At 41.4% G+C, this 26,052-nt stretch overlaps 1 protein-coding gene across 1 annotated transcript in view; it reads right to left on the reverse strand.

The window, feature by feature from the left end:
* Nucleotides 1–6,307: 6,307 nt before the first annotated feature.
* The window catches only part of Ammecr1l (AMMECR1 like), a 21,889-nt gene continuing 2,144 nt past the window's right edge, over nucleotides 6,308–26,052 (reverse strand). Inside the window, exons 2-7 of the mRNA XM_015479099.2 lie at nucleotides 17,395–17,839; nucleotides 14,816–14,926; nucleotides 14,398–14,512; nucleotides 13,480–13,570; nucleotides 11,578–11,674; nucleotides 6,308–9,805 (exon numbers count right to left, since the gene is read on the reverse strand). Coding sequence (XP_015334585.1) covers nucleotides 9,694–9,805; nucleotides 11,578–11,674; nucleotides 13,480–13,570; nucleotides 14,398–14,512; nucleotides 14,816–14,926; nucleotides 17,395–17,801 — 933 coding nt within the window. The 5' untranslated portion in view covers nucleotides 17,802–17,839 and the 3' untranslated portion in view covers nucleotides 6,308–9,693. The remainder of the gene's footprint in view (nucleotides 9,806–11,577; nucleotides 11,675–13,479; nucleotides 13,571–14,397; nucleotides 14,513–14,815; nucleotides 14,927–17,394; nucleotides 17,840–26,052) is intronic.

Genomic DNA, 26,052 nt, shown 5'->3' on the forward strand with positions numbered 1-26,052 from the left:
GGATAAAAAAAAAAAAAAAAAAAAAAAAAATAAAATAAAATAAATTTTATTTTGAGTCAGGGTCTTCTTCAGTTGCCTAAACTGGAGTTGAACTTGTGATCCTCCCCACTTGACCTCCCAGTAGCTGAGGTTACAGGCATGAGTCACTGCACCCTCCTAGCTGCACTCACCTCTTCCTTGAAGGCTGTCCTGACTTGATGGGCTTCACATGCCTGAAGAAGATTCTGGAAGGTTTGACACTTACCCATTGGTCCCATCTACACACAGCACTGGATGATATTCATATGACCACAGTCATCCACCCATTGCAATGTGTGCTGGGGCCTCGGCTTTTCCAGAAGGCTACTGTCAAGATTCACAGCAGTTAAAAGTGGAAAATTAGGGGCTGTGGATGTGGCTCAAGCGGTAACGCGATTGCCTGGCATGCGCAGGGCGCTGGGTTCGATCCTCAGCACCACATAAAATAAAAGATGTTGTGTCCGCTGAAAGCTAAAAAATAAATATTAAAAAATTTTTAAAAAGTGGGAAATTAGAGTAGCAATACTTGTCTGTGTCTTATGTGGAAGGACCAAGATTTGAGTTTAGGCCAGGCCCAGTAGTGTATGCCTATAATACCAGCAGCTCAGGAGGCTGAGGTAGGAGAATCAGCCTCAGCAACTTAGGCCCTAAGCAACTCAAGTGAGACCCCATATCTAAATAAAATATATAAAATGGCTGGGGATGTGGTTTAGTGGTTGAGCACCCCAGGTTATTAAAAAAAAAAAAAAAGAGTTTAGTTCTATCAGACTGCTATCAGATTCAAGTTGTCAGTGCCCTGAATTATTTCTTTGGGAGCCAAGGAGGATCAATGAATAGTCAACCATACTGTGGGTGCAAGGCGGAGTGTCATTGGCAGTAAGGACTTGAATGATTGAACATTTGAGACCTCCCTCCTCCCTCCACACATAAATTCTGTGTTTGTTTGTTTTTGGTGGAGAATGCTAGGAATGAAATCCAGGGCTTCTCACGTGCTAGGCAAGAGCTCTACCACTGAGCTAGACTCCCAGAACCCTCAGTAGTTAAATTTGAAATCAAGGGTCACTGTAGAAGTGAAAAACTGATGTGACTCCATTTTTGAAAACAGCTTCTACCTCAAAGCCTGCCCAAAGAAGTGGGCGTGACCCTTGTCCTTGGAAAAACCTACAAAGCACTCCTAGGCACATACCCACCTTGCTGAGTTGTTTGTCTGCAAATAACAGGAGAGACAGGTGTCCCTGACTCTGTAAGGCTAGGTGAGGACCCATAGCAACCCCCTAGCAACCATCAATCAGCATGAGACAGGGAAAATACCTGGGATGCTAGATGACCCCCCCAGTAGTTTATGGTGATTGATAACATGTTGAGAAACCATGTAGATTAGCAGGTACACCCCTCGTGGCTTAAACCAATCAGCTCTTGTACTAACCAATCACCCTTACCCAACTTGTTCCCGGCCAGTGAATGTGCTAATAATCAATGTTAAGTGTTGTCTGATTTTCCCACGGTATGGAATGATTTGCTGTGTGATGTTGTGACACATAGAGTATCCCCAAAAACCTATAAAATCTCACTGAACAGAGGACCGGGACTCACTCCTTGGGACCGCTACATTGGGAACAGTTGTGAGTCCAGGCTTGAGCTTGCCATAAAGACTCTTATGTGATTGCTTCAGATTTGGCTCCTGGAGGTCTATTGGGGTTCCACGAATCTGGCATTACAGAAGCAGTATGTATAGTGAAGGGAGTTGTATTATGTTCAGTATTGGTTCAGAGTCAAATCTTTTTTTTGGTGGGCTGGGGGGGTGTTACCAGGAATCGAACTTAGGGGCACTCCACCACTGAGCTAACTCCCCAGCCCAATTTTGTATTTTATTTAGAGACAGGGTCTCACTTAGTTGCTTAGTGCCTTGCAAATGCTGAGGCTGACTTTGAACTTGCAGTCATCCTGCCTCAGCCTCCCAAGGCCTGGGATTACAGGCATGTGCCACGTGCCCAGCTAGAGTCAAATCTTTCAACCAATTCAGTAAATAGTATTTCAAAGCCAGTAAGGTCATAGGCCCTAAATTGATTTGGAAGCAGCTTTAAAGCACCTCGCCTTCCCTCACTCCTATAAGAATCTCAGCCACTGACCTCTTCTTCAAGGTTTATTTAACATTTCAAAAGACAATCTCTAGCCTGGACTGTCTCAAGAATGACAGTCCTGGGTAACTCTTGTGTACACAAGTATAAGTTTGCTTTAATTTGATTCAAAATTGGAGTCAGTGGTCTTTTCTTTGCATGGTGGTTTAACAGTTTAACCAGCTTCTTGTTGTCTGTTTCCAAAATTATCATCTAACCCTGGCAGTATAAGCACAAATAACCAAGACAGGAGCAGACCTCAACAGATTCAGCCATGCCATTTATTAAGTAGCGGAGTCAATCAGTCAGGCATTGGAGACTTAAATAGAATGTGCCAGTTTGGGAAGTTAGGAAAAAGGTTGTAAAATTACAAAACTCATTGTTACTGGGAAGGGATGAAAACCCAGAACAGCGTGCTTATTTATTTATTTATTTATTTTTAGAATTTTAATATTTATTTATTTATTTAGTTAGTTAGTTCTCTGCGGACACAACATCTTTATTTGTATGTGGTGCTGAGGATCGAACTGGGGCCGCATGCATGCCAGGCAAGTGCGCTCCTGCTTGAGCCACATCCCNTTTTTTTAAGGGGGGGGGAGAGAGAGAGAGAGAGAGAGAGAGAGGGAATTTTTAAATATTTATTTTTTTAGTTTTCGGCGGACACAACATCTTTGTATGTGGTGCTGAGGATGGAACCCTGGCCGCATGCATGCCAGGCGAGCGCGCTACCGCTTGAGCATGTTTATCTGTGGCCATGTGTTTGAGTTTTGCCAAGAGTAAGGGCCTCAGAACTAGGTCTCAAAAAAAGAAAGAAAATGAAAAAAACAATTCACCTCTTTGTAAGGAACAATTTAAGTTGAAGACTGACAATTCCCAAATGTGAGTGCTTGTGTCTGATTAAATAACTCTGCTATTTTCTCAAAACATCTGTCCTAGGTTGTCCAAGAACAGTAAACTTTTCAATAAGATTAGATCACACTAATATCTCCCAAGGGTCTTCACTTGAATTAATTAATATCATCAAATGTTTTAATGGGGCTGGGGATGTGGCTCAAGCGGTAGCGCGGTCGCCTGGCGTGCGTGCGGCCCGGGTTCGATCCCTCAGCACCACATACAAACAAAGATGTTGTGTCCGCCGAGAACTAAAAAATAAATATTAAAAAAATTCTCTCTCTCTCTCTCTCCCACACACACACACTCTCTTTAAAAAAAAATGTTTTAATGAATGGGCTTTGTTGTTGTTGTTATTTGTTTGTTTTTTGAGGAGTTTTTAGCTTTTCTGTCAAGGTCTGACCTCTTCTCCAAGGTTTATTTAACATTTCAAAAGATAACCTCTAGCCTGGGTTTGGGAGAGACACATCCTGGACAGCTCTTGTGTACAAAAATATAAGTTTGCTTTAATTTGATTCAGAATTGGAGTTGGTGAACAATTGAAAAATTTAATGAAAGCAAAAAATCTTCTTTATGGAAAAACCAAATTTATTTATTTTTGGTACCAGGGATTGAACCCAGGGACACTTAATTACTGAGATACATGCCAGCTCTTTTAATTTTTTATTTTGAGACAGGGTCTCACTAAGTTTCTCAGGCTGGTTTTAACTCAAGATCCTCCTGTCTCAGCCTCCCAAGTCACTGGGATTACAGGTGTACACCTCTGCACCTGACTAAAAAACCCAAATTTAAAGGGTTCATGAATGATGGCTCAGGAAACTACAAAATCAGTGGCATTATTACCAACCGCAAAAATAATAAAGTGCAAGGTAATTAGGGGTCATCTGCATTGGGGACACCGGTGGCACAGGGCCTGGAGTTGTGGCTCAGTAGTAATGTGCTTGCCTAGCAGGTTCAATCCTGGGTTCAATCCTCAGAACTACATAAAAATAATTAAAGTTATAAAAAAATACACAGGCTATTATCTGGCTGTCCAAAAATAAGATAACTCTACACTATTGAGATAATTCAAGTCATCTGGTATTATGATTGGATCTGCAATGTACCCCAAAGCCTTATGTGTTTAAAGTGCTTGTTCCCCAGTGTAACAATGTTAGGAGGTGGGCCTTTTGAGAAGTGAGAGGGTCAGCAAAGCTTTCATTTCTTCAATGGATTCATTAATGGATTCATAGCTGAATGGCCTATTGGGAAGTGGTAGAAACTGTAGGTAGGACCTAGTTGAAGGGAGTGGGAGGAGGGTGCCCTTGGGGACTATATCTTGTCTCTGTGAAACTGGATTTTCAGCCTCTGCTGCTAGAGTATTGCTGCAAACCTCACCTGTCTGCCAGTGTCTTCTTTCCCAGTTCTTGTCTTGCGAATTCGAAGAATAAAATCTATGGACAAGAAAGAGTAAGTGTAAGGGTAGTATTGATTGATTGATTGGTTGGATGATTGATTTTGGTACAAGGATTGAACCCAGGGTCACTTTACCACTGAGCCATATCCCCTGCCCTTTTTATATTTAAGACAAATCTTGCCGAGTTGCTGAGGCTGACTTTGAACTCTGGATCCTCCTGTCTTAGCCTCCTGAGCCACTGTGATCACAGGTATGCACTACCACACCAGGCAAAATTATTCAAGTGAGGATTTATTCAAGTGAGAAGGATTTATTCAAGTGAGACACTGGCAGACAGGTGAGGTTTGCAGCAATACTCTGCTCCCGCAGAGCAAGAAGGAACCCAAAAGCAGTTGCCACTTAAGTGTAGAAGTCTTGGCGTTTATATGGCTACTGGGTAAGAGCACTGATCAATATCTATGCTAATTAAGTCCCAGAAAAGTGCTAAGGATATTGGTCAAAATCTGTGCTAACCAGGTATTGAAAAAGTGCCAAGATTATTGTTCAATATCTATGCTAATCAGGTATTGGAAAAGTGCCAAAGCTATTTATTGGTCAAAGTTTATGCTAAACAGATATTGGAAAAATGTTAAGGATTTGGGTTAGCTCTTGAATTGGTAGCCTTTCCTCAGTCTGTCCTGCCTCCCATTTTCTGCTGCCCTAGGACAAAGGAGTTGGCTGGAATGTTTGGAATCCTTCTGCAGGTTAATTTCATGAAGTGTTCTTTACATTTAGAGAAGACTTCATGGGGTTCATTTCCTTAACTGTCTGCCTGTTTTACTATGTATCTTATTCATCTGCTTCCTAGCTGCCGTGGAGTAAAAGCGGCTTCGTTGAGCTGCACCCCTTTGCCATGATGTTTCTGCCTCCCCACAGACCTCAAAGCAATGAAGCCAATTGACCATGGTCTGAAACCTCTCAAAACCATGAGCCAAATTAACCTAACTCCTTTAATTCATTTTGTTCCATCTGCCCAGATGTGGAACACCTATAAACACTTAAAATGAAGCTGGGCAAGTGGAACATGCCTATATTCCCAGCAACTCGGGTGGCTGAAGCAGAATTACAGAACTGAAGCCAACCTCAGAATCTTAGGAAGCGACCCTGGGTTCAATCCCCAGTCAAAACAAAACAAAATCTTAAAATGAGCAAAGAATACACTCCTTATGGTAATGCTAAAACTATTTCTTTTAGCACTATTGTTTGAGGAAAATAGGTAGGTAATTGGCGGGGGCGAGGGGGGGGGGTGCGGGCAGGTACCAGGGACTGAACCCAGGCGCACTTAACCACTGAGCCAAGTCTCCAGCCATTTTTTGAGACAGGGTCTCACTAGGTTGCTTATAGCCTAGCTAAATTGCTAAGACTGGCTTTCAACTGGTGATCCTCCTGTCTCAGGCTCCCAAGCTACTGGGATTACAGGCATGTACTATCATGCCTGGAAAAATGTTAATTATTAGTGTTCAAGAGTATAAAATGGTACAAACTTTGCTGCATAAGTTACTTCTAAATATTATGTACATAACTGATACTTAATATAAGAAATGCATTCATGAAAATGTTTTCTAGAACTAGTCTGTCATTTTATTTCAAGGAATTCCAGTCACTGTATTTCAATTAACAGGTACTGTATTATCCCAGTACCCTATTTACAGGACGGTTTGTATTTGCTAATAATAAAGAATATATAAGCTCTCAATTATAATTTCCAACCTATTCTAATGCAATCTGTGTCAATTTTGTTGTAATATTTGCAGGCTTGAAAATCCGGGACTTAATTGGTTGATTATATCAGGCATTTTGTTACAGCTGAATAACACACCTGGTTACAAAAACAGAGGCAAAGAACAATTTTTACCCATTATGATTTATTCTCTACAATACTTCATTAAAGAGTTCAATGATTTGCACTCAGAAGTTATATAGCCAAGAGGCAACCAAGTGTAATACAAAGAATTGGTCTGAAGTCTTTGCACTGAAGACCATACAGTCTCTTGCTTTAGGGAAATAAGAACGAAAATAAACAAACAGAACAGATAGCTCCCTAGGCTCCAGAAATCTCAATAGAAAATAACATTAACAGTTAGTGAAATTGTAGATGTTAACATATCATGGAAAACATATCTTGTGCAAAAATTAACACCCAAGACTTCATTTGTATAGATGATTTTTATTATAAACAGTAAAATATATATAACATTTCAACTACAAACCTTTCATGTGGAAAGGGTCTCTAACATGAGTTGTTTTAATATTATAAGCGAAAAAGTTTAAGAACCTCACAGTGGAAACAATCCAACACTGACAAACTCTAATGATCAGACATCCTCTTTCAATGTAAAATAAGGACAATTCATAATTACAGAGAATGTCCTAGCTGTGGGTATTATGAGACAAGCCAACTTTCCAGACCAAAAGGCACTCACAGCTAGGGATGAAACAAACTCTGAACCAAGCCGGTGAAGTCCAGCTGGTTCCATTAACAGTGGTTACCATGCTATTCAGCTCCAGCAGCCCAAGGACAAAGGAAACACTGGGCAGGAAACACTCCCTCTTCTCTACCACCCACGTACTCGCAGGTACTGGCCACCCTCTTCACTGCTTTGGTCAAACATGTGGAAGGCAGTTCAATTCATTTGGAGCTGTCCACCTCCCTATGCAAAGCTGCCATGTGGATGACCCAGACTAAGTCTATTTTCCTGAAAGCCACCTGCCACAGATTTCCATGAGGCCATCCTGACCCATACACTTCCAGACCGCTTCCTGACTAGCTCCCCATCCAGATGGACACCAGCAGTGTCCATTCCTTACAGGACACTACAGTTTCCCTTGGCCAACTCTCAAGTTCCCTTGACAAGGCAAGAGGAACCTAGCTTTCCCATTGCTGGACTTCTTTGGGTGCATGAGGGAATGTTCAGGGAGTAAGGCTTCTTCACTCCAGAAACCACTGAGCCCACTTCAGTGTGATGCTGGGCTTCACCAGCCTGATTCTTGTGCACTGATTTTTTTCCCCATTTCTTGGGTTTTTAAATTTTCTGTTCATTTTCTTAAATGGCAGGTATCCTATCCTACCCTCAATAAAATAAAATAAAATAAAATTCATATTATACATTGGGGAAGACAAATAGGGCAACATTTCTACAAGAAAAATAGGCTTGAGGAGCATGGCACTGTAAATGCTTGCATGACCAGTCTCAGGGGTGAAAGTTTAGCACCAATTTTTTTTGCTTTTTTTAAATCTTTAGAAATTAAACACAACTTTTAACATAGAACACTTGAACAGTAATGAGTGTAGCCCTATGTATCAATACTGTTGTACAAACTGGAGGTGGGTGGCTTAGTCCAGAGCTGACCACCCTGACATCAATCCATGGCACCTAAGAGTAACTGTCATCACATCTGTTTGTAACAAGACATTTATTATCCTCAGCAGTAGGAAATCATAAACCAAACCCTTACCCTTCATTTACATTGCAGGGGGAATGTGATAGGCCATGGGAACCTAGCACAGCAGTGAGGGGAAAGCAGCTTGGGCACCCTGATGTCCCCCATGTCTTCCCCACATATTCCAGGTCCTTGCCAGCAGCACAAACCTGCTCCCTTACCCATTCCTGCCCAGGAACTCAAAGGTGATGCCTTGAACAACATCCCTTCTTAGATTGTGCCCCTGCTCCCCCTCCCCTATTCCTGGCAGAAGGACTTGAATAGTCACCTTTTTTGGAAAGCCACACCATCACCACATAAACTCTTAAAAAAATAAATTAAATCAAAACATGTGTTCACTGGGTTGACACCCAATCCATTTAAGAGTTCTCTAAGCATGTTGTTGAATACCAGTGTATAGTCCTCAGGATCCTTTTTTCCAGCTGGCCACCTCTTCCTGTAAATCACTTTAGCAGTGCCTTTGCGACAATGCATTCAAAGAATCTCCCAAGTTCTATGAATTTTGCCACCAAATAAGTGAAGAGGCAAGGGGGAGGAAAACTTGCTGATGGCTATTTGAAAATCAGCAATAGGAAAGGGAAATGTCACATGGAAGTTTAAATGACCCAGAAAAAAATGAGTGGTTTGGAAATTTGCCCTCCTGGGTTGAAGATTCCCATAGTAGGCAAGATTAAAGATTCACCTTGTTTAATTACACAGCTTTGTTCTAGAGTCCTATAAAGGACTGAATCACCAACAGTCTTCCCACTTCAGGCAAACTAGAAAAAGGAACTCCACTGCTTAAAAGTCCCTCGGGATGTCTGCCTGAAAAGAAAACCACTCAGAGACCCTGGATTCTCTCCTATGACAATGTGCCCTCTGACAGCCCCAAACCCATTGCCTGTTTGCACATCTATGCTTCCAAGAACCTACATCCAGCTGTGTAGGCACTGCTACCAATAGAGGAGTGAGGTAGCCAGGTGGTGAGGAAGAGGTCTCTCCTTTCATGCCTGCACGAAGTGATGACACCGGGACCTCCAGGGACATCTCCACTCCATTCCTCAGCAGGTTACATCACAGAGCTCTGTTCAATACCAGCAGACTTGATGCAGGGAGAGTGCCGGAAAATCCAACTGAGAGTGGGATGAGAATTAAAACCTTCACGACTTATTGAGCAATGGGATCTGCAACGCCATCCAAAGGGCTTCCGATCTTGATATGGGTCTCTATCCAGGAGCCTCAAAGGACTCGTGGTGCCCATGCTCAACCCTAATATGGCGTCCACTTACGAAGCATGGAGGTTGTGATCAACTCTTGGTATGCAATAAACTGGAAGTTTAAAAAAAGGAATTTAAAACAACCTAAAAATGTTTCTTGTTGGTCTCCGTTGCCCAGACTGCCAGGGGAATACACCTATTGATCTGGGGAGGCTGTGGGGGTGTGTGTGGGGTAAGCCTCCATGGATCATCAATTCCGACTTCCAGGGTGTGACCAATAACACATGCGGCAAATCACCAGACCAGGGTCTTCTGAACCCACACAGTAATTTTCACTAGTCATGGAGGAGCCCCAATCCAACGGAACCCCATATTGAGGAAAGGCTGAGATAAGGCTTGGGCCCCTCAAGTTCTGTTTCATTCAATTAACCCCACACCCCCTCAGTCAGTGGGGGGCAGACTTGGCAACGGAAGCTAGCATCATAAAATGGTGCAGTAATAGAAGTAACTGGACCAGGAAGAGGAGGCATCTGCTCCAATGATGTCATAGCCATTGGTGGCCACAGGGGGGTGGGACTGGTCATGCAGCCGTGTGTCAGGAGTAATGATTGTAGAGGGGCGGGGCATGAAGAGTGCCATTCTGGAAACAGTGCTGTCGAGAAGCAATATACTCTGCGTAACTGATTGTCACCTTCTCACTTCGGTACCTGTATAAGGAAACAGGCAAGGGTATTAGGAACTCCAAACAACTCCTTTTGTAAAATCACTCAGCAGAGAAAACCAAAAGCTTATTCCACATTTTGAAAGAATAAAATGGAAGACCAAGAGCAATCTTACTTACAGAAAATGAAAGACGGCACAAGAAAACAATGTTGTTATTACAAATGAACAAGATGAAAAAGCACAATCACAATTCACCCCTGAGAATGTACTTCAGCACATCCCACCTTTAAACGCTACATAAGCTTATCATCAGGCTGCTTGTAAGCAATTTGCTGCTGGGGTCTGAATGAAGAATTTCAAGATCAAATTACATGGGTGGTAGATTGGAAGATGGCTGCACCAAAATCCAGTGTAAACTGCATATCTACTTTCATGTTAAAATGAGATCAATTGGACAGAAGTGCAACCTCAATTTGCAGAAGAGCAACAAACAAGTTATAACTAAAAGGGGCACAATTACCTAATTCTGGGTCAAATTCTGGTGAAGCAGATTAAAGGATCCTTGGGCTATATGGGACAGGTCTCAATCCCCAGATGAATATGCCATATCACAGGGTTATCAGAACAGAATTCATAGCACTTTGGCTTTGCTCTGGAAAGAGCCATGAGTCAAGATGCGAAGCATGGGGTGTTACAAACCTATGGAGCCTACTACAGACCACAGGAGCTGGGTGTGACAATCCTTACCCAGAGCCATCTCTTTCCCACTGTAATCACTCCTCCACTGCAAGGTGATTATTCCTGAATTTTGACAGGGAAATGGCTGTTCAAATAAATTGTAATAATAATAGTAATAATGCTTTGTATTTGAAGAGTGTTTTTTTTAAATTTATTTATTTTTATTTTTTGGTGCTGGGGATTGAACCCAGGGCCTTGCACATGCTAAGCATGTGCTCTACCACTGAGCTATGCCCCCAGCCCCTTAATTTCTGGAATCCAAGGCATTTAAAAAAACTCTGGGTTATCTTCCAAACCTGTGAGGCTAGCATGATTATTCAGCATTATACAAATTAGGGGCCCAACAGAGGCCCTTAGACGCTAAACCTGTCAGTGCTTCCAATTACAATAAGGACGGGAAGAGAACTGACATCTATTGATCACCTATAATGTTGCCTGACCCTGGGCTAGAAATTCTCCATACATTACCTTACCACATCCTAAAACAATCCTACAGAATTATCATTCACATCTTACAGACAGGAAACAGGCTGAGAGAGGTGGAATAACTGGCCCAGGTCACATAGCTAGTAAGTGGTTGAGCTGGGATTCAGACCCCAAGACGTGCATTCTAAACTAGGCAGCCTCCCCGCAGAAGTACATAGAAATACTGTTCCCAAAAGGGGCATCCTTTTAACTCTTTGTGAAAAGCGTTTCTGACTCTTTTGCATCCCCAGCCATCTGACTGCATGAGTGGATAAGAAGTAACCCCTCAGCTGGCCTTGGACTACTATACACTGGGAGCCTTCTCTCCTAACTTCAGCCTCCCAACCATGTGGGACCAAACGGATACCCTCAACTTGCTTGAGCCTGAACTATTTCCCAACCCCACAATCAGCTTAGCTACAGAGACACACAGAATGCTGGAGGAGTCTCTGTCTTTATTGCTACTGCTTCCCGAGAGCATCAACCTCACTCATTCATCTTTGGTTTAGGGATATTAGCAGAAAACACTTTTTTCTTCCCCTTTCCACCAAAAGTATCTTCTACCCGACCCCTACTACATGAAAATGGCAAGGAAAATAAGATATTGGCTTACCTGGTGAGTTTGATCGTTTTTCTGAATTCACTGGTAATTGGAGCCTTAAAGCCACCTTTCCTGAGCAAGGAGTCTATTGTCTGAATCTGATCCCAGTCTGAGGAAAAGAGAGGCCACACTGAGGTCAGTATACAACCAAACAAGAGTGTGACATACTCAAATATGGCCAGTGCAGAAGACAAACATGTTCAAGAAGCAGCAAATCTGCTGGAGCAGAGGAAGCCCTGGGCACTAGCCCATATACTTAGAGCCCCATATGCTTCACTAATTGTCCAGTGGAGACTCTGATACAGGATGGCCATAATGGTTGTTCCCACACACCCTACTTCTGAGTCCTTCCTGTCAGGTTACCCCAGCAGCATAACTATCAAGGAATAAACTCAGTCTCATGCTGTTAGCCTCATGCTTGTAACTAGGGCCTCTTTATGGAAAGAGGAGGACTTTTTGTTTTGAGACAGGGTCTCACTATGTTGCCCAAGCTCGCCTTTAACTCCCGGATTCAAGTGATCTACCTGCCCCAGCTTCCTAAGCAGTTGGGACTACAGGTGGACATCACTGTGCCCATTAGGAAAGGGGGATTTAAATTTTGCAGCTTATATTTCTATCAGAGTAGCCTTTCTTCAGTTTAACTATTTCTTTTTTTTGGTGGGGGGGGCATACAAGGGATTTAACTTAGGAACACTCAACCACTGAGCCACATCTCCAGCCCTATTTTGTATTTTGTTTAGAGACAGGGTCTCACTGAGTTACTTAGCGCCTTGCTCTCACTGAGGCTGGCTTTGAACCTGCAATCCTCTTGTTTAAGCCTCCCAAACCACTGGGATTACAGGTGTGGGCTACTGCGCCTGGCCAGTTTGATGATTTTTATGAGTCCTATTTTCTAAGAAAGAGAACTGGCAGCAGGAAGGAAAATGTTCCCTTAGGAAGGATGGAAAAGTTGTTCACACATACATTGTTGAATTATTTTTGCAAAATTTTTAACAGACAAAAACCAAATACATCAAATTAAAAAAACAAAACCCCCAAATTACTATATAAGATATCCCCAATTTTTTATTTTCTCAATCAACTTTTAATTATTTACCTAATCATTCTAATCTTACTAAAAAACACTTCTGGTGTGCCTCCTTATACAGAGGGTATTAGACTTATGTCCTCACATAGGTAGTTAAAAGGTTCCTTTTTAATGCCACATCCCCATTGCTTTCAAAAAAAAATTTAAACACAACCACAATGGTAACCAACAAGGCAATCGCTTCCGTATAATTAGTTCATTAATATACTTAACTGGATATTTTTCTCTATTCCAGGTTCACACCCAACCAATACCGTGTTTCACATTTTATTTTCAAAAACAGACTAATTCCAAGAAAGAAAGAAAACTGGGTTACATATCACAGAAAGCACAAGCAACAATTAAAGGCATTCTTCTAGATATTCTTTTAAAGAGAAAACCTGCCCAACCTACTTCCTACCTTTGATGTTCCCATTTTAAGAACTCATTAACTACTGAGTTCTTTAAAAATAATAAGGAGTATGTATGTTTTGCCCTTTGCCAAGTTAACAAATAAATAATGACTCATGATCAAAAGTTCAATACCCACTGATACAGGCAACTTCCCTTTATAACGAACTCTATATAATGTGGTCAGGTTGACTTCAAAGGAAGTGTTTAAACAAGCAGGTAAGTGAGGAAAGCATCTCCCCTTTTCTTTTTCCCAGCTCCTGCACCTTTTTTGGGAGTATGCCCCTATCCTATAGGAATCTGACAGGCATCAAGAAGAAAGGCATTCATTCTTAGTGGCAGTTGGGCTGAAAAGATGACCCACTTCACTTTCCTGCCTTTGAGCTGGCACAGCTGTGAATGGTGCTAACTGCTAAATGCCCATTCGTCCAACTCACCTTGTTCCTTAGCAACCTCAGGTAAATATGTGGCTGTGCGTTTGACACCTTTTTCATTGATGAATTCAATTCGAATCCCATGGACCCCTACCTATAGAAAAACACAATCAAGTAAATGGCATTTACTTATTCTAATGGAACTTTAGTCACCCACATATAAATCAACACATTCCTGATCTGCTTGACTCTTCTTCCCAGAGAACTTCTTGCTTTCCATGATTAACTCTTTCAGGTATACAGGCCACATCAAAATAAAAGCTATATTTCAAGAGCTGCCAAGAGGAATCTGGAATATTTTCTATTTGGTTATCCCATTCATTCATTCTTTCTTGTTTTAAAGATTGAACTAAGGGCTTTTTTTTTTTTGCCACCTTTTTTTCATTTTGCCATTGAACTTGTGATTCTCTTGCCTTGGGCTCCCAAGTGGCTGGGATTGCAGGTATGCACCACTGTGCCTGGCTATTATTTCTTATTAGATGTGGAAGGAGGAGGTAGAACAGAGTGGGAAAAGTCATTCTTTCTTTCCTTATTTACTTATTCATATCTCAGTTGTACGGGGGACAATTCAGGAGCATTCTACCACTGAGCTTCACCTCTAGCCAATTTTTATTTTTTGAGATAGGGTCTTGCTAAATTGCCCAGATTGGACTCAAACTTTAGATCCTCTGCCTCAGCCTCCCAAGTCACTGGGACTACAGGTATGTGCCACTGTGTCCAGCAGAAGAAAGCCTTTACATTTACATTTCCTCTTACTCCTAATTGAGCAGCACTTTTTCTGTCACCTATGTTGCCCATATTTGGTTCCATACTCAGCTTTCACATTCTTAGACCCTCTCAATAAAGGAGATACATTACCATGTACTAACCCGAACCCAAATGCAACGAGAGATGCAGAGTTCCAAATGCGGCTGTTCTCACCTCCCAGTCCAGGTAATCACTGGCATCCTCAAAGTTAGTAAGGAGGGAGACAGAGCAGAAAAGTTTAGGCAGCTCCTCTCGGGTCAGGGGGGGAAATCGGCTGTCCTTAAGTGCACTGGAGGGGGACAGAAAACATAAGTGAGGTTGCTCTGGAGTTGAGAGACATTACATGCCACAGAGCTCACATAGTCATGAATCCTGACACATACAGACAGCATCTACCATCCATCAATATTAATATGTTAATATTAGCTGTCTATATAGGAATTGATAGTGACTCACCAGATAAAGTTCCTTACATTTTCTGTTTACCAAAAAAGGAATGCTTAAAATGTATCACTTAGAAGAATGGAAGTCAGGCAATTTGTTTCCAATTCTAGACAATTTGTATACAGTTCTTAATGCCCAGTGTCATTACCTGGTTAACGTATATTCCCTGAGTCCTGAATGAAGATTCATGGCTGAGAAAGTCCCGATGCAGCCACGAAGACGCTTGTCCCGCCCTGTCTTCCACGTCACAAAGAGGGGACTAAAAAAAAAACAAAAACCAAAAAACATTGTCCAGCCCCAAATTAATCATGGATAATGTTTCTTTCTGTTACTGCCCAAAAGAATTTTCTGAACTGCCAGTTACCTGGAGAACTCTGGCTTTCTGTAAGCTGTTCAGTTCTGGCTAGAAACAGAAAATTTTCCTGAAGAAAGGCTCTCTGAACAACCTTTCCTATACTCCAGACTGAGAGTTTCCACTCTGACAAATTTATGGGCTATTTTCCTCTTCTTTGCCCAGAATTCAACTTTTCCTTCTAATTCTCCATATTCTCTCCTCATGTACTCTCTTTTTATGGGTAGCCACATCACCCAGCCCCATCTTTCATAATGATACACCTTTCTCTGCATCCTCTTGGCCTCCTTTATTTGCAAGAATTCTCTGCAAGCCCGTGTTGTTCCCATAATTATAACTGCCCCTGGCAACTACAATTTTTTCCTGTTCATAAATTTTCAGAAAAGAAAATGCCTTCTCAAGAAAGCTTTTTATTAACAGAAGTTCCTTTTTTGTTCCTAGGCCAAAGCTTTTATCAGATTGATTGTGAAGATTTTTTTTGTGTGTGTGATCCCTTCACATTCTGAAGGCTATTACCTCTTTAGACTATTGAGTTAATCGCTTCTCAAAGGCAACCCGAATGTTTAGTTATCTACTTCTTTGATCATTGTTACAAAGGATTCCAGTAGAGTTTCCACCATTTCCTTCCAATAAAGCACCTGCACAGTATCAGACAAAGCTACTATCCTCAAACCTACTCAAAACCTTCTCAATACCTCTACTACCCACAGGGTAAAAATACAGAACCTGAAGCTCTGAACTAAATCCTACACTTGAGGCTACCAATCCCAAATTCCTTTCCTATACAGGACACCTATATCCTAACCAGGATTAGGATCTGCACCTGTTCAGATTGGTTTTCTTTTTTTGGTACTGGGGATTGAGCTCAGGGGCACTCAACCACTGAGCCACATCCCACCCTATTTGGTATTTTATTTAGAGATAGGGTCTCGCTGAGTTGCTTAGCGCCTCACTGTTGCTGAGACTGGCTGTGAACTTGCGATCCTCTTGCCTCAGTCTCCCAAGCCACTAGGATTACAGGAATGAATGCACTACTGCACCCTGGCTCCCTCGGGAGTTTCCTGATCATAGTACCTTATGGCAAGACATCCCTAAAAAGTCAGCACATTTTTTTTCTCCACATTTCCTCACTCTGATTCATATACAGGAGTAACTACTATTTCTCTCTGTGTGATTCACCAATTCAATGACCAGCCTCCTGAGGGCAAGACCCTTTTCTTTATACCCCCCACCCCAACTTGCTGCCCAGAGCTCTGTACAGCCTTAGCATGGCATTAAAAGTTGAGACATGATCTTATATTAATGAATGCTCCAAAAGCACTCCATAAAAACAAAAATCCAAAAGCACTGGTGCTTTTCAAAGTTAGCTCAGAGCTGCTTGCTTGTTCATTCATTCATTCTTTTTTTTCCCTTTGTGGTTTTGGGACTCAAACCCAGGACCTCATGCATGCTAGGCACGTACTCTATTACTGAGCTATACCTCAGCCCAGCTATTTCCAGTTTTGAGAGAGAAGACAGCAGTATGAGTTTATTCCTGTTTATTTGTACTTTAGAAATACTGCTCATTAACCAGGCATAGTGGTGCAAGCCTGTAATCCCAGCAACTCAGGAGGCCAAGGCAGGAGGATTCCAAATTTGAAACCAGGCTCAGAAACTTACTGAGGCTCTAAGCAACTTAGTAAGATCCTGTCTCAAAAAATAAAAAGATTGAGGATATGGCTCAGTGGTTAAGCATCCCTGGGTTCAATACCTGGTACCTGCCCCCGAAATAACAAAGTAAGTAAGTAAGTAAATGCACACAACACACTCACAGCTCATCGAAATCATGGACACCTTTAGAGGTCTTAGAACAAACAATAGCCCTGAAATAAAATCCAGTAAAGCTGATTCTGAGTTTCCCTGATGGGATGTCAGTGGCCCTATAGGATACTGTGATATTGTAGATGATACAGTGGAGGTGTCCCTTATTAAGAACATTAGCTTTCAATGAATGAGAGCTCCTAGATTCCTGCCTGGCCCACAGACAGTCCCAATTCACTTGGACTTTAACAGGATGGTATGATGATGTCACTTTTCTATGCAAAAGGTTAAATGACTACCCACTGCCACATGAACAGAAAAGCCAAGATTGAAATGCCTCTGATTTCCAGAACATTACTGTAACAATAAACTTAAACCTACTTCAAATACAACATAGCCTCTTTCCATTACTGAATCCACTAATTGTTCTAAATAGTATCTGGACATTTCTCATCACTCCCCTTTACTCAAATGGTGTTACAGTTTTTTTTAAGCAGCAGACACTCTATAAAGAAAATGACCTCAGAAGATCCCATCATCCCCTCCTTAGTGTCCCCTGCACCTAATTTACTCACTAGGGGTCATTGGTGAATCTAGGAAGTCGTGGCTGTGGGAAGCCATAGAGGTGACAGTAGAGTACGTCAAAGCAATAGCAGCACATCTCTGCAGTCACCACCAGATTCTTAGTGGTGTTGGCAGTTCCATTGGGCCGGGGAAGAGGGCTCAGCGCTCCCGATGCGGGATTCATTCGTGTGATGGGAGAGTTTCCAGGTCCCAGAGTTAAGTCCGACACATTCTCCCGTCCACTGCTGCTGTCCACATGCTGGTGGTTTTGGAGAGGTCCTGAACTAGAGCCGGGGACAGTTGTGGACTGGTTCCCGTGACTATGAGTTCCACTTCCAGATAATTTGGGCTTCTTGACCCCACAACAGCCAGCTGCCAACTTGGGCTCAAGTGGAGGAACACAGCGTCTTTTTCCCATCCTGATTTGGTGCTCGTGGTCTGGAATACTGCAGAATCCTAACCCAAAAGAAAACAGTTAAGTACAAATTTGAATGGTTAAAAGAAGAGAACAAAAGAGTCCACATGGGCCAGGTAAGAGTTATCAAATTCTCTTTTCCACCTGCCTCCAGGACGTATGGTCAATAAGGTTTATAGACCAAGAGGGCTAGAAGAGACCTTGAGTTCTAGATCACAGACCTCTAAATTTTTCCTAAAGTAGTTCTATTAAGTTTATGGCCACCAAGGACAGCGGTAGGAAATAAGCTGCTCCCTCTTTCTTAGGATACCCCAGGGCAGAAGAGCAGAGCCATCATGCACATGCTGAGGATGAGAACATTTCAAGAACAACTGCAAGACCGCCCCTAACCGTCAGGCTTAGGTTGCTTTCTCTACCTTTTTCAGAGGCTCCAAATTGAACCATCCTAATTTTAAAGAACTTCAGAGGAACTTTCAGGCTTTTCCTTGTTAACCACATCCTTTTAGCATTTTTCTCATCACTAACTTAAATCTGTGTAATTTCAGTCTCAGACAAGAGTGAAGATGAAAAGCTATTAGCTGTCATTCTGAAAAATGCACACCCTCTAACACAAGGCTCCCACCTGTTTGTCTACACAGCTTTCCCTTATTAACCCCTCCCTCATTTTCTTTGGTTCCCCTCTGAACTCTCTCCAATTTCTATACATCTCTATCCTTTCAAGACCATATTAAAAAAAAAAAAAATCAAAAAACAAACAAAAAAACCCCCTTGCAACCTACTGGAAACCTTTATTTACACAAATGACCCAAGCTTCACAGTCCTTTTGTGAGGTAGCCATTTCTGCCCTGTCATAGCCAGGCAAAGAGATACGAAGCCACCCAGTTTAACAAAATGCAGCATCACATAGACTAGGGGACCAGGGCATCCCATCTGATGATGTGAGGGGAGGAAGGAATGTATTTCTACTAAAATTTTTTTCCCTTAAAAAGCGAAAGGTCCTTTTTCTGTTGTCTGAAAAGTAACAACCTTAAGCAGAATCAGAAAAATAAATCCTAGGTATTTCAATGTTGATAACAACGGAGTTTGTAAAATTCTGAGGACTTCAGAAAATTATAGTTTCTTCTCAAGTCCTTTTATTTGTTATTGCTTTAGCCATATACATTTGTATTTTCTCTGAAATTTGGACATGTATCACATAACTTTTTTTATTTTAAGTTGTAGATTACAGACACAAAACCTTTATTTATTTTTATGTGGTGCTAAGGATCAAACCCAGTGCCTCACATGTGTTAAGCAAGTGTTGTACTGAACCACTGAGTACAACCCCAGCCCATGTTTTTGAGACAGTGATCTCTTGTTGCTCAGGCTAACCTTGAACTCCTGGGCTTGAACAATCCTCCTGCCTCAACCTCCAGAGTAATTGGAACTCTCTGGCCGTAACTGTCTCTTCTTTCATTTTTATTTATTTATTTATTATTTTGTGGTCTGGGAGTGGAACCTAAGGCTTTACACATACTAGGCAAGACTCTACCAATGAGTTACACCTCCAGTCGCAATGGCTTATCTTTTTTTTTTTTTTTTAAATACTGGGAGTTGAATTCAGCACTTTACCATTAAGCTACAACCTGTCATTTTTAGTTTTTATTTTGAGACAGGATCTCACTAAGATGCCAAGGCTGGCCTCAAACTTGTGATCCTCTTGCCTCAGCCTCCCAAATTACTGGGATTACAGGCATGAGTCACCACACCCGGCCCACAACTGTCTTTTTAGGCACTGCTCTACAACATACAATTTTGGTTATAAATTCTACAACCTTTAAAATTAGATAGCTACGTATCCATTTGCAATGACACTGTTTCTACACAAGCAATTTGTCACTTTAGGCTAAGGGAATATAAAAATTTTATAATTATTCATGACAAAATACACAGCTAGCGCAACTCTGAGATGAAAGCTGCCTGTAGCTAAGGAATAACGACTTGTATACTTCAATGTCTGGCTTGAAACAGGTGCTGCTGCTTCTTTTTTTTGGTACTGGGATTGAACCTAGAGGTGCTTTTGCCACAAACTAGATTCCCACTCTGTTTTATTTTGAGACAGGGTCTTGCTAAATTGCTGAGGCTGGCCTCAATCTTTCAATTCTCTTGCCTCAGCCTCCCAAGTCACTGGGATTATAGGTATGTACCAGTGCAACTGGCTCAGGTTTGAGAAATCCCTATGTACTTGATATTCTGAGCATGAATGTCATTGTCTTATATAGCCGAAAGGGAGCAGAATGTCTTGGTTTAAAATGCTGCCTCCAAACTAAGTGAAGTGCACACCTCTCCATTTTTTTTTTTTTTTGTACTAGGAATTCAACCCAGGTGTGCTTTACCATTAAGCTACATCCACAGCCTTTTAAATTTGAGACAGGGTCTTATTAAGTCACTGAAGGCCTTGCTGAGTTGCTGGGGCTAGCCATGAACTTTTAATCCTCCTGCCAAATTGCTGGGATCACAGGTGCATACCACTCTGCACTGGGCTGTAGCGGGTGCCCATAATCCCAGTGACTCAAGAGCCTGAGGCAGGAGGAGCACAGGTCAAGCCAGCCTAGGCAACTCACTAAGATTTTATCTCAAAATAATAAGGGTCAGGGATGTAGCTCAGGCTACATCAGTGGAAGACTGCTTGCTAGCATGAGTAAGGCCCTGGATTCAATCCCTAGTACCTCAAGGGAAAAAAATTAAAAAAAAGCTGCCTCCTCCAGAGCCAGATAGTCTGAATTCAAATCCTACTTCCTCCACAACTAATTTTTCTCAGAATCAGTTTTCTCAAAATAGGAATAACAATAATAATTGCTGCCTGGGGTTGACAGAATTAAATGTGATGTGTGGATGTGTGTGTGTGTATGCCATGAAGTAGTACCTGGCTCATGTTAAAAATTTAATCATTCCATTATTTCCTAGGAGAGCAACTCCTAAGACAGCAAGGACTTGGCTATGCACTCAAGGCTTACAGCAGTGTTTACAAGAAACACAGGATTCAGCTAGGATATCAGACTCCTCTAACCTTTCAGGAAGGTAGACAATTCTGCCTCATTTTATAGAGGCAGAATCTCAGGATCAGTAAGCAAGAAAACCAAGTCACACTGCCACTAAGAGGCAGAGTTAGGACTTGGACTTCAAGGCCTAGGTCTTCTCACCAAGACACACGGAAGAATGAAACCGCCAATTAATATTCATTCGATTAAAAAAAAGTAGATTCTAGGGTACACTAAAAACTAATCTAATGGTTTACAGCAACTTGTCAACAAAAAGGGATCAGGGAAAAAACAACAACATTAAAACCTCAAGCCCAAAGACAACACCTCGGACATAACCCAGAATACTCTTAAATACCCACACAGGAGCCCTGTCATTTGAGTCCATAATGGATGTCACAGGTCTGAATTCTCACTACCTTATATGTAATTGTGGGCTGAGGGTTTAGGAAACATGTTAGATGAAGGACTATCCACAGAAAGCTAGCATTCATTAAGGTAAACAGGGCCCCAACGCTCTGCCTCTAGAGCCCCAGAATGCTAAGAATCAAGGAGAAGGGATGAAAACAGTCTCATTACACCAAATCACAGGAGGGAAAAGTCAAATGTCACTAGATGATGGCAATAATTCAGGTATTCCTTAACTGGTGATAACAGCTCCCCCACTGAACAATACAGGAGACTTTCAAAGCATTCTGGTGCAGATGAGTTAACATCTGCCTACAACTCACATGCAATCAATAATATGCAGCAAGCATGATGACAACTGATACCCAGTGTTTACATTTACCAATTTCCCCACACCCTTCCAAAATATAATTAATTTTTTTTTTTATTGTAGATGGGCAAAATACCTTTATTTATTTTTTTGTGGTGCTGAGGATTGAACTCAGTGCCTCATACGTGCAAGGCAAGCATTCTACCACTGAGCCACAACCCCAATCCCCCCAAATATAATTTGACATGGACAGAACCAACCAAAATCTTGTGGCTGTTTAGGCCAAGGCATTTCTCTGGTAGGTGGCTGAGCAAACAAATTGAAAATCTCATATGAGGCCCTGGGTTTGATCCTCAGCACCACATAAAGATAAATAAATAAAAAATAAAGGTATCATGTCCAGCTACAACTACAAAAATAAAATATTAGAGGCCAGGCACAGTGGTGCATACTTATAATCCCAACAGCTTGGGAGGCTGAGGCAGGAGGATCTCAAATCCAAAGCCAGCCTCAGCAAAAGCAAGGCATTAAGCAACTCAGTGAGACCCTGTCTCTAAACAAAATACAAAATAGGGCTGGGGATGGGGCACAGTTCAATCCCTGGTACCTGCCCCCCTGCCAAAAACCAACAACAAAAACATTAGAAAGCCAGTGTGGCGACACACCCCTGTAATTCCAACAGATGGTAAAGCTTAAATGGGAGGATCAAATTCAAAGTGAGCCTCAACAACTTAGTGAGATCTTGTCTCAAAACAAAAAATAAAAAGGGCTGGCAATGTGGTTCAGTAGTAAAGCAACCCTGAGTTCAATCCCTAGCGCGAAGAAAGAGAAAGAAAGAGAGAGAGAGAGAGAGAGAGAGAGAGCGAGAGAGAGAGAGCGAGCGCATTTCTTGGTCTAGGAGTGTGGCTCAGCAGTACAGCACTTGCCCAGAATATGAAAGGCCCTGGATTTACACCCCAGCATTGGGGGTGGGGGCAGCAGCGGCGGCATTTCTTTAAAAATGTATTTTATATATTTAAACCTAAAGAAAATATGACCAATCCATCTATTTCATTTATGCTCAATATATATTATCCACTCTCTTCACCTTTGCGCCTACTACTAGCTAATACTGAAGGCAGCCTCTTTTTTTTTTTTTTTTTTAGAATCGAGAATTAAATCCAGGGGTGCTTAATCACTGAGCCACATCCCCAGCTCCCTGTCACCTTTTAAAAATATTTTATTTACAGACAGGGCCTTGCTAAGTTGCTGAGGCTGACTTTGAACTTGTGATCCTCCTGCCTCAGCCTCCCAAGCCACTGGGATTACAGGTATTCTCCAGTGCCTGATATCAGCAACTGATATTTTACTTATCAACCATTATAAGCAAATATCAACTAAAGTACAGATAAAGAATATACATTGGACTAGGTGCTGATGATAAATAACATCAACTGTTAACTACCAATTTTATCAAAATGTTCTCTTTAGGTTTGAAACTCTTCCAATCCAATAAAGTAGACATCTCATTCCAATAAAGTTCTAGACTCAGCTCCAGGTACTAATAAGGATCAACAGATACTCTGATCACGAGGTGCTGTGAATTTTAGCAGCTTAGCCGTAAGTTTCTGAGAATACAGCTTCTGACACTGCAGAGCAATACCATTTTAATAGCACAGGCTAACCATCTATCTGACCAGCTAAAAACAAACTCTACTGAATGGCATAACCTATCTCTTCCAAAACTGACATGTGAAACTGCTCTTACCCTTCTCCAAATTTCATAAAAACTACCAATGATGGTACTTTGATCATAGTATGAGTTACTGTAGAGTTGATTCCTTTGCAATAAGTGGTCTCAGGCATAATAATTTTTGTTTGGTTAAAACATACATCAAACTCTTAATTAAAGCACACACTATGGCAACTCATCCAAGGCCTTTGGGCTGGGTCACTTGCAGTGCTAAGTTCCAGGGTCACTTACTTCAAAAGCCAGAGCAGTCATCTCCTTTTTCTGCTGTACATTCACTTTAGAATTATCAGTGAGAACACATGAGTTAAAACTGGTTTTCTACCACATGGAAGCAATATCCTTATTTCAACAAAAAGCAGGGGTAAATAATAGAATCCACTTTTTTACCTCTTAACCTTGCAAATGCCACTTCGTGATTCCTTCTTTGGTTCTGTGGATAACTGAGCAGTTCTCTGCTGGTCAGCTTACAATGCTACTTAGAAATTCCAACCAGCAGTGACTTCGTCTCTCTGAGCATGAGAGGCCAGTGGCATCTGTGTTTTCTCTTTCACAACACCTAACACTGTTGCCTATATATAGTACAGACAATAACAACAAATTGCTGATTATCACTAACGATCTTCTCGTAATTTAATAATCATTTAAGTTTGCATTAAAAAAAACCAACAAACTGCTGTGCTCAGTGGTGCATGCCTGTAATCCCAGCAGCTAGGAGGCTGAGGCAGGAATATAATGAGTTCAAAGTCAGCCTCAGCAACAGTGAAGCACTAAGCAACTCAGTGAGACCCTGTCTAAATAAAATACAGAATAGGACTGGGGATGTGGCTCAGTGGTCAAGTGGCCCTGAGTACAGTCCTGGTACAAAAAAAAAAACAACTTACACTTGTTTTGATTCCCCTGTGAACTGACTATGGAGTGACTCTGTGTATGTGATTGAATCACACCCTCAGATTCAAGAGGCACTTTTAAAAGCATCAATTCTCTTTTTTTCCATGTTTTTATTAGTGTATTAAATATAATAATGGGTTTCATTTTATGTAAGTAGCTATTCTTATCAACAATGTCAGCTCTATTCAGTCCAAACCAAGGGACAGTTTAATAATTAATTATTCACAGCAAAATGGATAGACAATGTGGATAATTCATTCTAAAAATTAGGTCAGCCACCACCTAAATGCACTTCTTGGTTCAATTTATATCAGTAACTGTCATCTTTGCTAAAACGCACCAGTAACTGGTGAGTTCTGTACCTGGCCTCAGGTGTCACTTATATCAGGTGGCTCAAGGCCTTCTTTTGACAGATTGTAAAATGTAAACTGCATTTGAGAAGAATTCTTTTTCCTTTTAGAATAAAGAGGCACTTCAAAAGTGACCCAATGGAGTGTTTATTTTCCTGGGTGGCAATTTATGAATTTAGGGATTAACAGTGATCACTTCTCATAAATTGTTAATGTTAACAAACAAGGCATCGAGACCAGTACTGAGACATCATGTAGGGATGCCCTGATTGACACGGTTGGCTGGACAGAGAGGCCTCTCTCCCTCCATGTGGATCCCTTATAAGGCTATTAAGCCCACTGAAAAATACAAACTATTGTCCTTCCAGAGCAGCTCCCATCTTCAGAGGACAGAGCCAAAGCTTTATGGTGACAATATAATTGCCAACTCTGCCAAATTCTGATGTGTAAAATCTGAGTGCAAACTCAGGCAAGCTGTCAAATCTCCGTGAACCTGCCATGGCAAAGGGCTATTTGTGAGCATTCAGAGAGTAACACATGGAAAGAACCTGGCAATCTTTTGGCACATAACTACAATTTGTTAAGTGTCTGCTAGTTCTAATACTACTACTATCCCTAAAAATAAAAGTAGAATTAGTTGGGCACAGTGGCTCACACCTGTAATCCCAGTGGCTCAGGAGGCTGAGGCAGGAGGATCATGAGTTCAAAGCCAGCCTCAGAAAAAGCGAGGCACCAGGCAACTCAGTGAGACCCTGTCTCTAAGTAAAACAAAAATAGGGCTGGGGATGTGGCTCAGTGGCTGAGTGCCTCTTGAGTTCAATCCTTGGTACCTAAAAAAAGTAGAATTATAAAAATAACAAAGGTCTGAGAGATCTGAGTTCTTATCATTTCTAGAAAAGTAAATACTCTCATAATATGATTTTATTAACTACCTTTTAGTCTAAAAGAATATATTATTATTATTATTACTATTATTTTTGGTACTGGGGATTGAACTCAGACACCAAGCTGGCAAGAAACAGTATATCATTAACATGGGATTATTATTTAAATGTCCTTGATGTTTCTACTCTTTGAAAGGCAATGACTTATAATGTATCATCCACTTTTTGAAACTTGTAACAATTCTATTCTAGCTGGGCATGGTGGTACACACCTGCCTGTGATCCCAGTAATTCAAGAGGTTAAGGCAAGAGGATCACAAACTCAAGGTGGGACCTGGCAATTTAGGGAGACACTATCTTAAAAAAAAAAAAAAAAACTAAAAGTGTCCTTATTTAAGGCTATACACTAAAAAGAAATTATACTTGATAAATAGACTATTACTGTGGACCTCTTGATGCCCACTGAATACTAAGAAAATACTCTGCCAAAGTAATTACATTTCAATAATCCAATTAAAATATCTAGAGAAGTCTAGAAGAGGAAAAAAAATCTACCTTCACCCAAATCTACATTTATCTTTTTGTTTGGGGTGGGGGGCACTAATGATTGAACCCATGGGGTGCTTTACCACTCAGCCACATCCCCAGCCCCCCCGCCCCGC

The sequence above is a fragment of the Marmota marmota genome, unplaced genomic scaffold (assembly GCF_001458135.2).
Source record: "Marmota marmota marmota unplaced genomic scaffold, marMar, whole genome shotgun sequence".
NCBI lineage: Eukaryota > Metazoa > Chordata > Mammalia > Rodentia > Sciuridae > Marmota > Marmota marmota.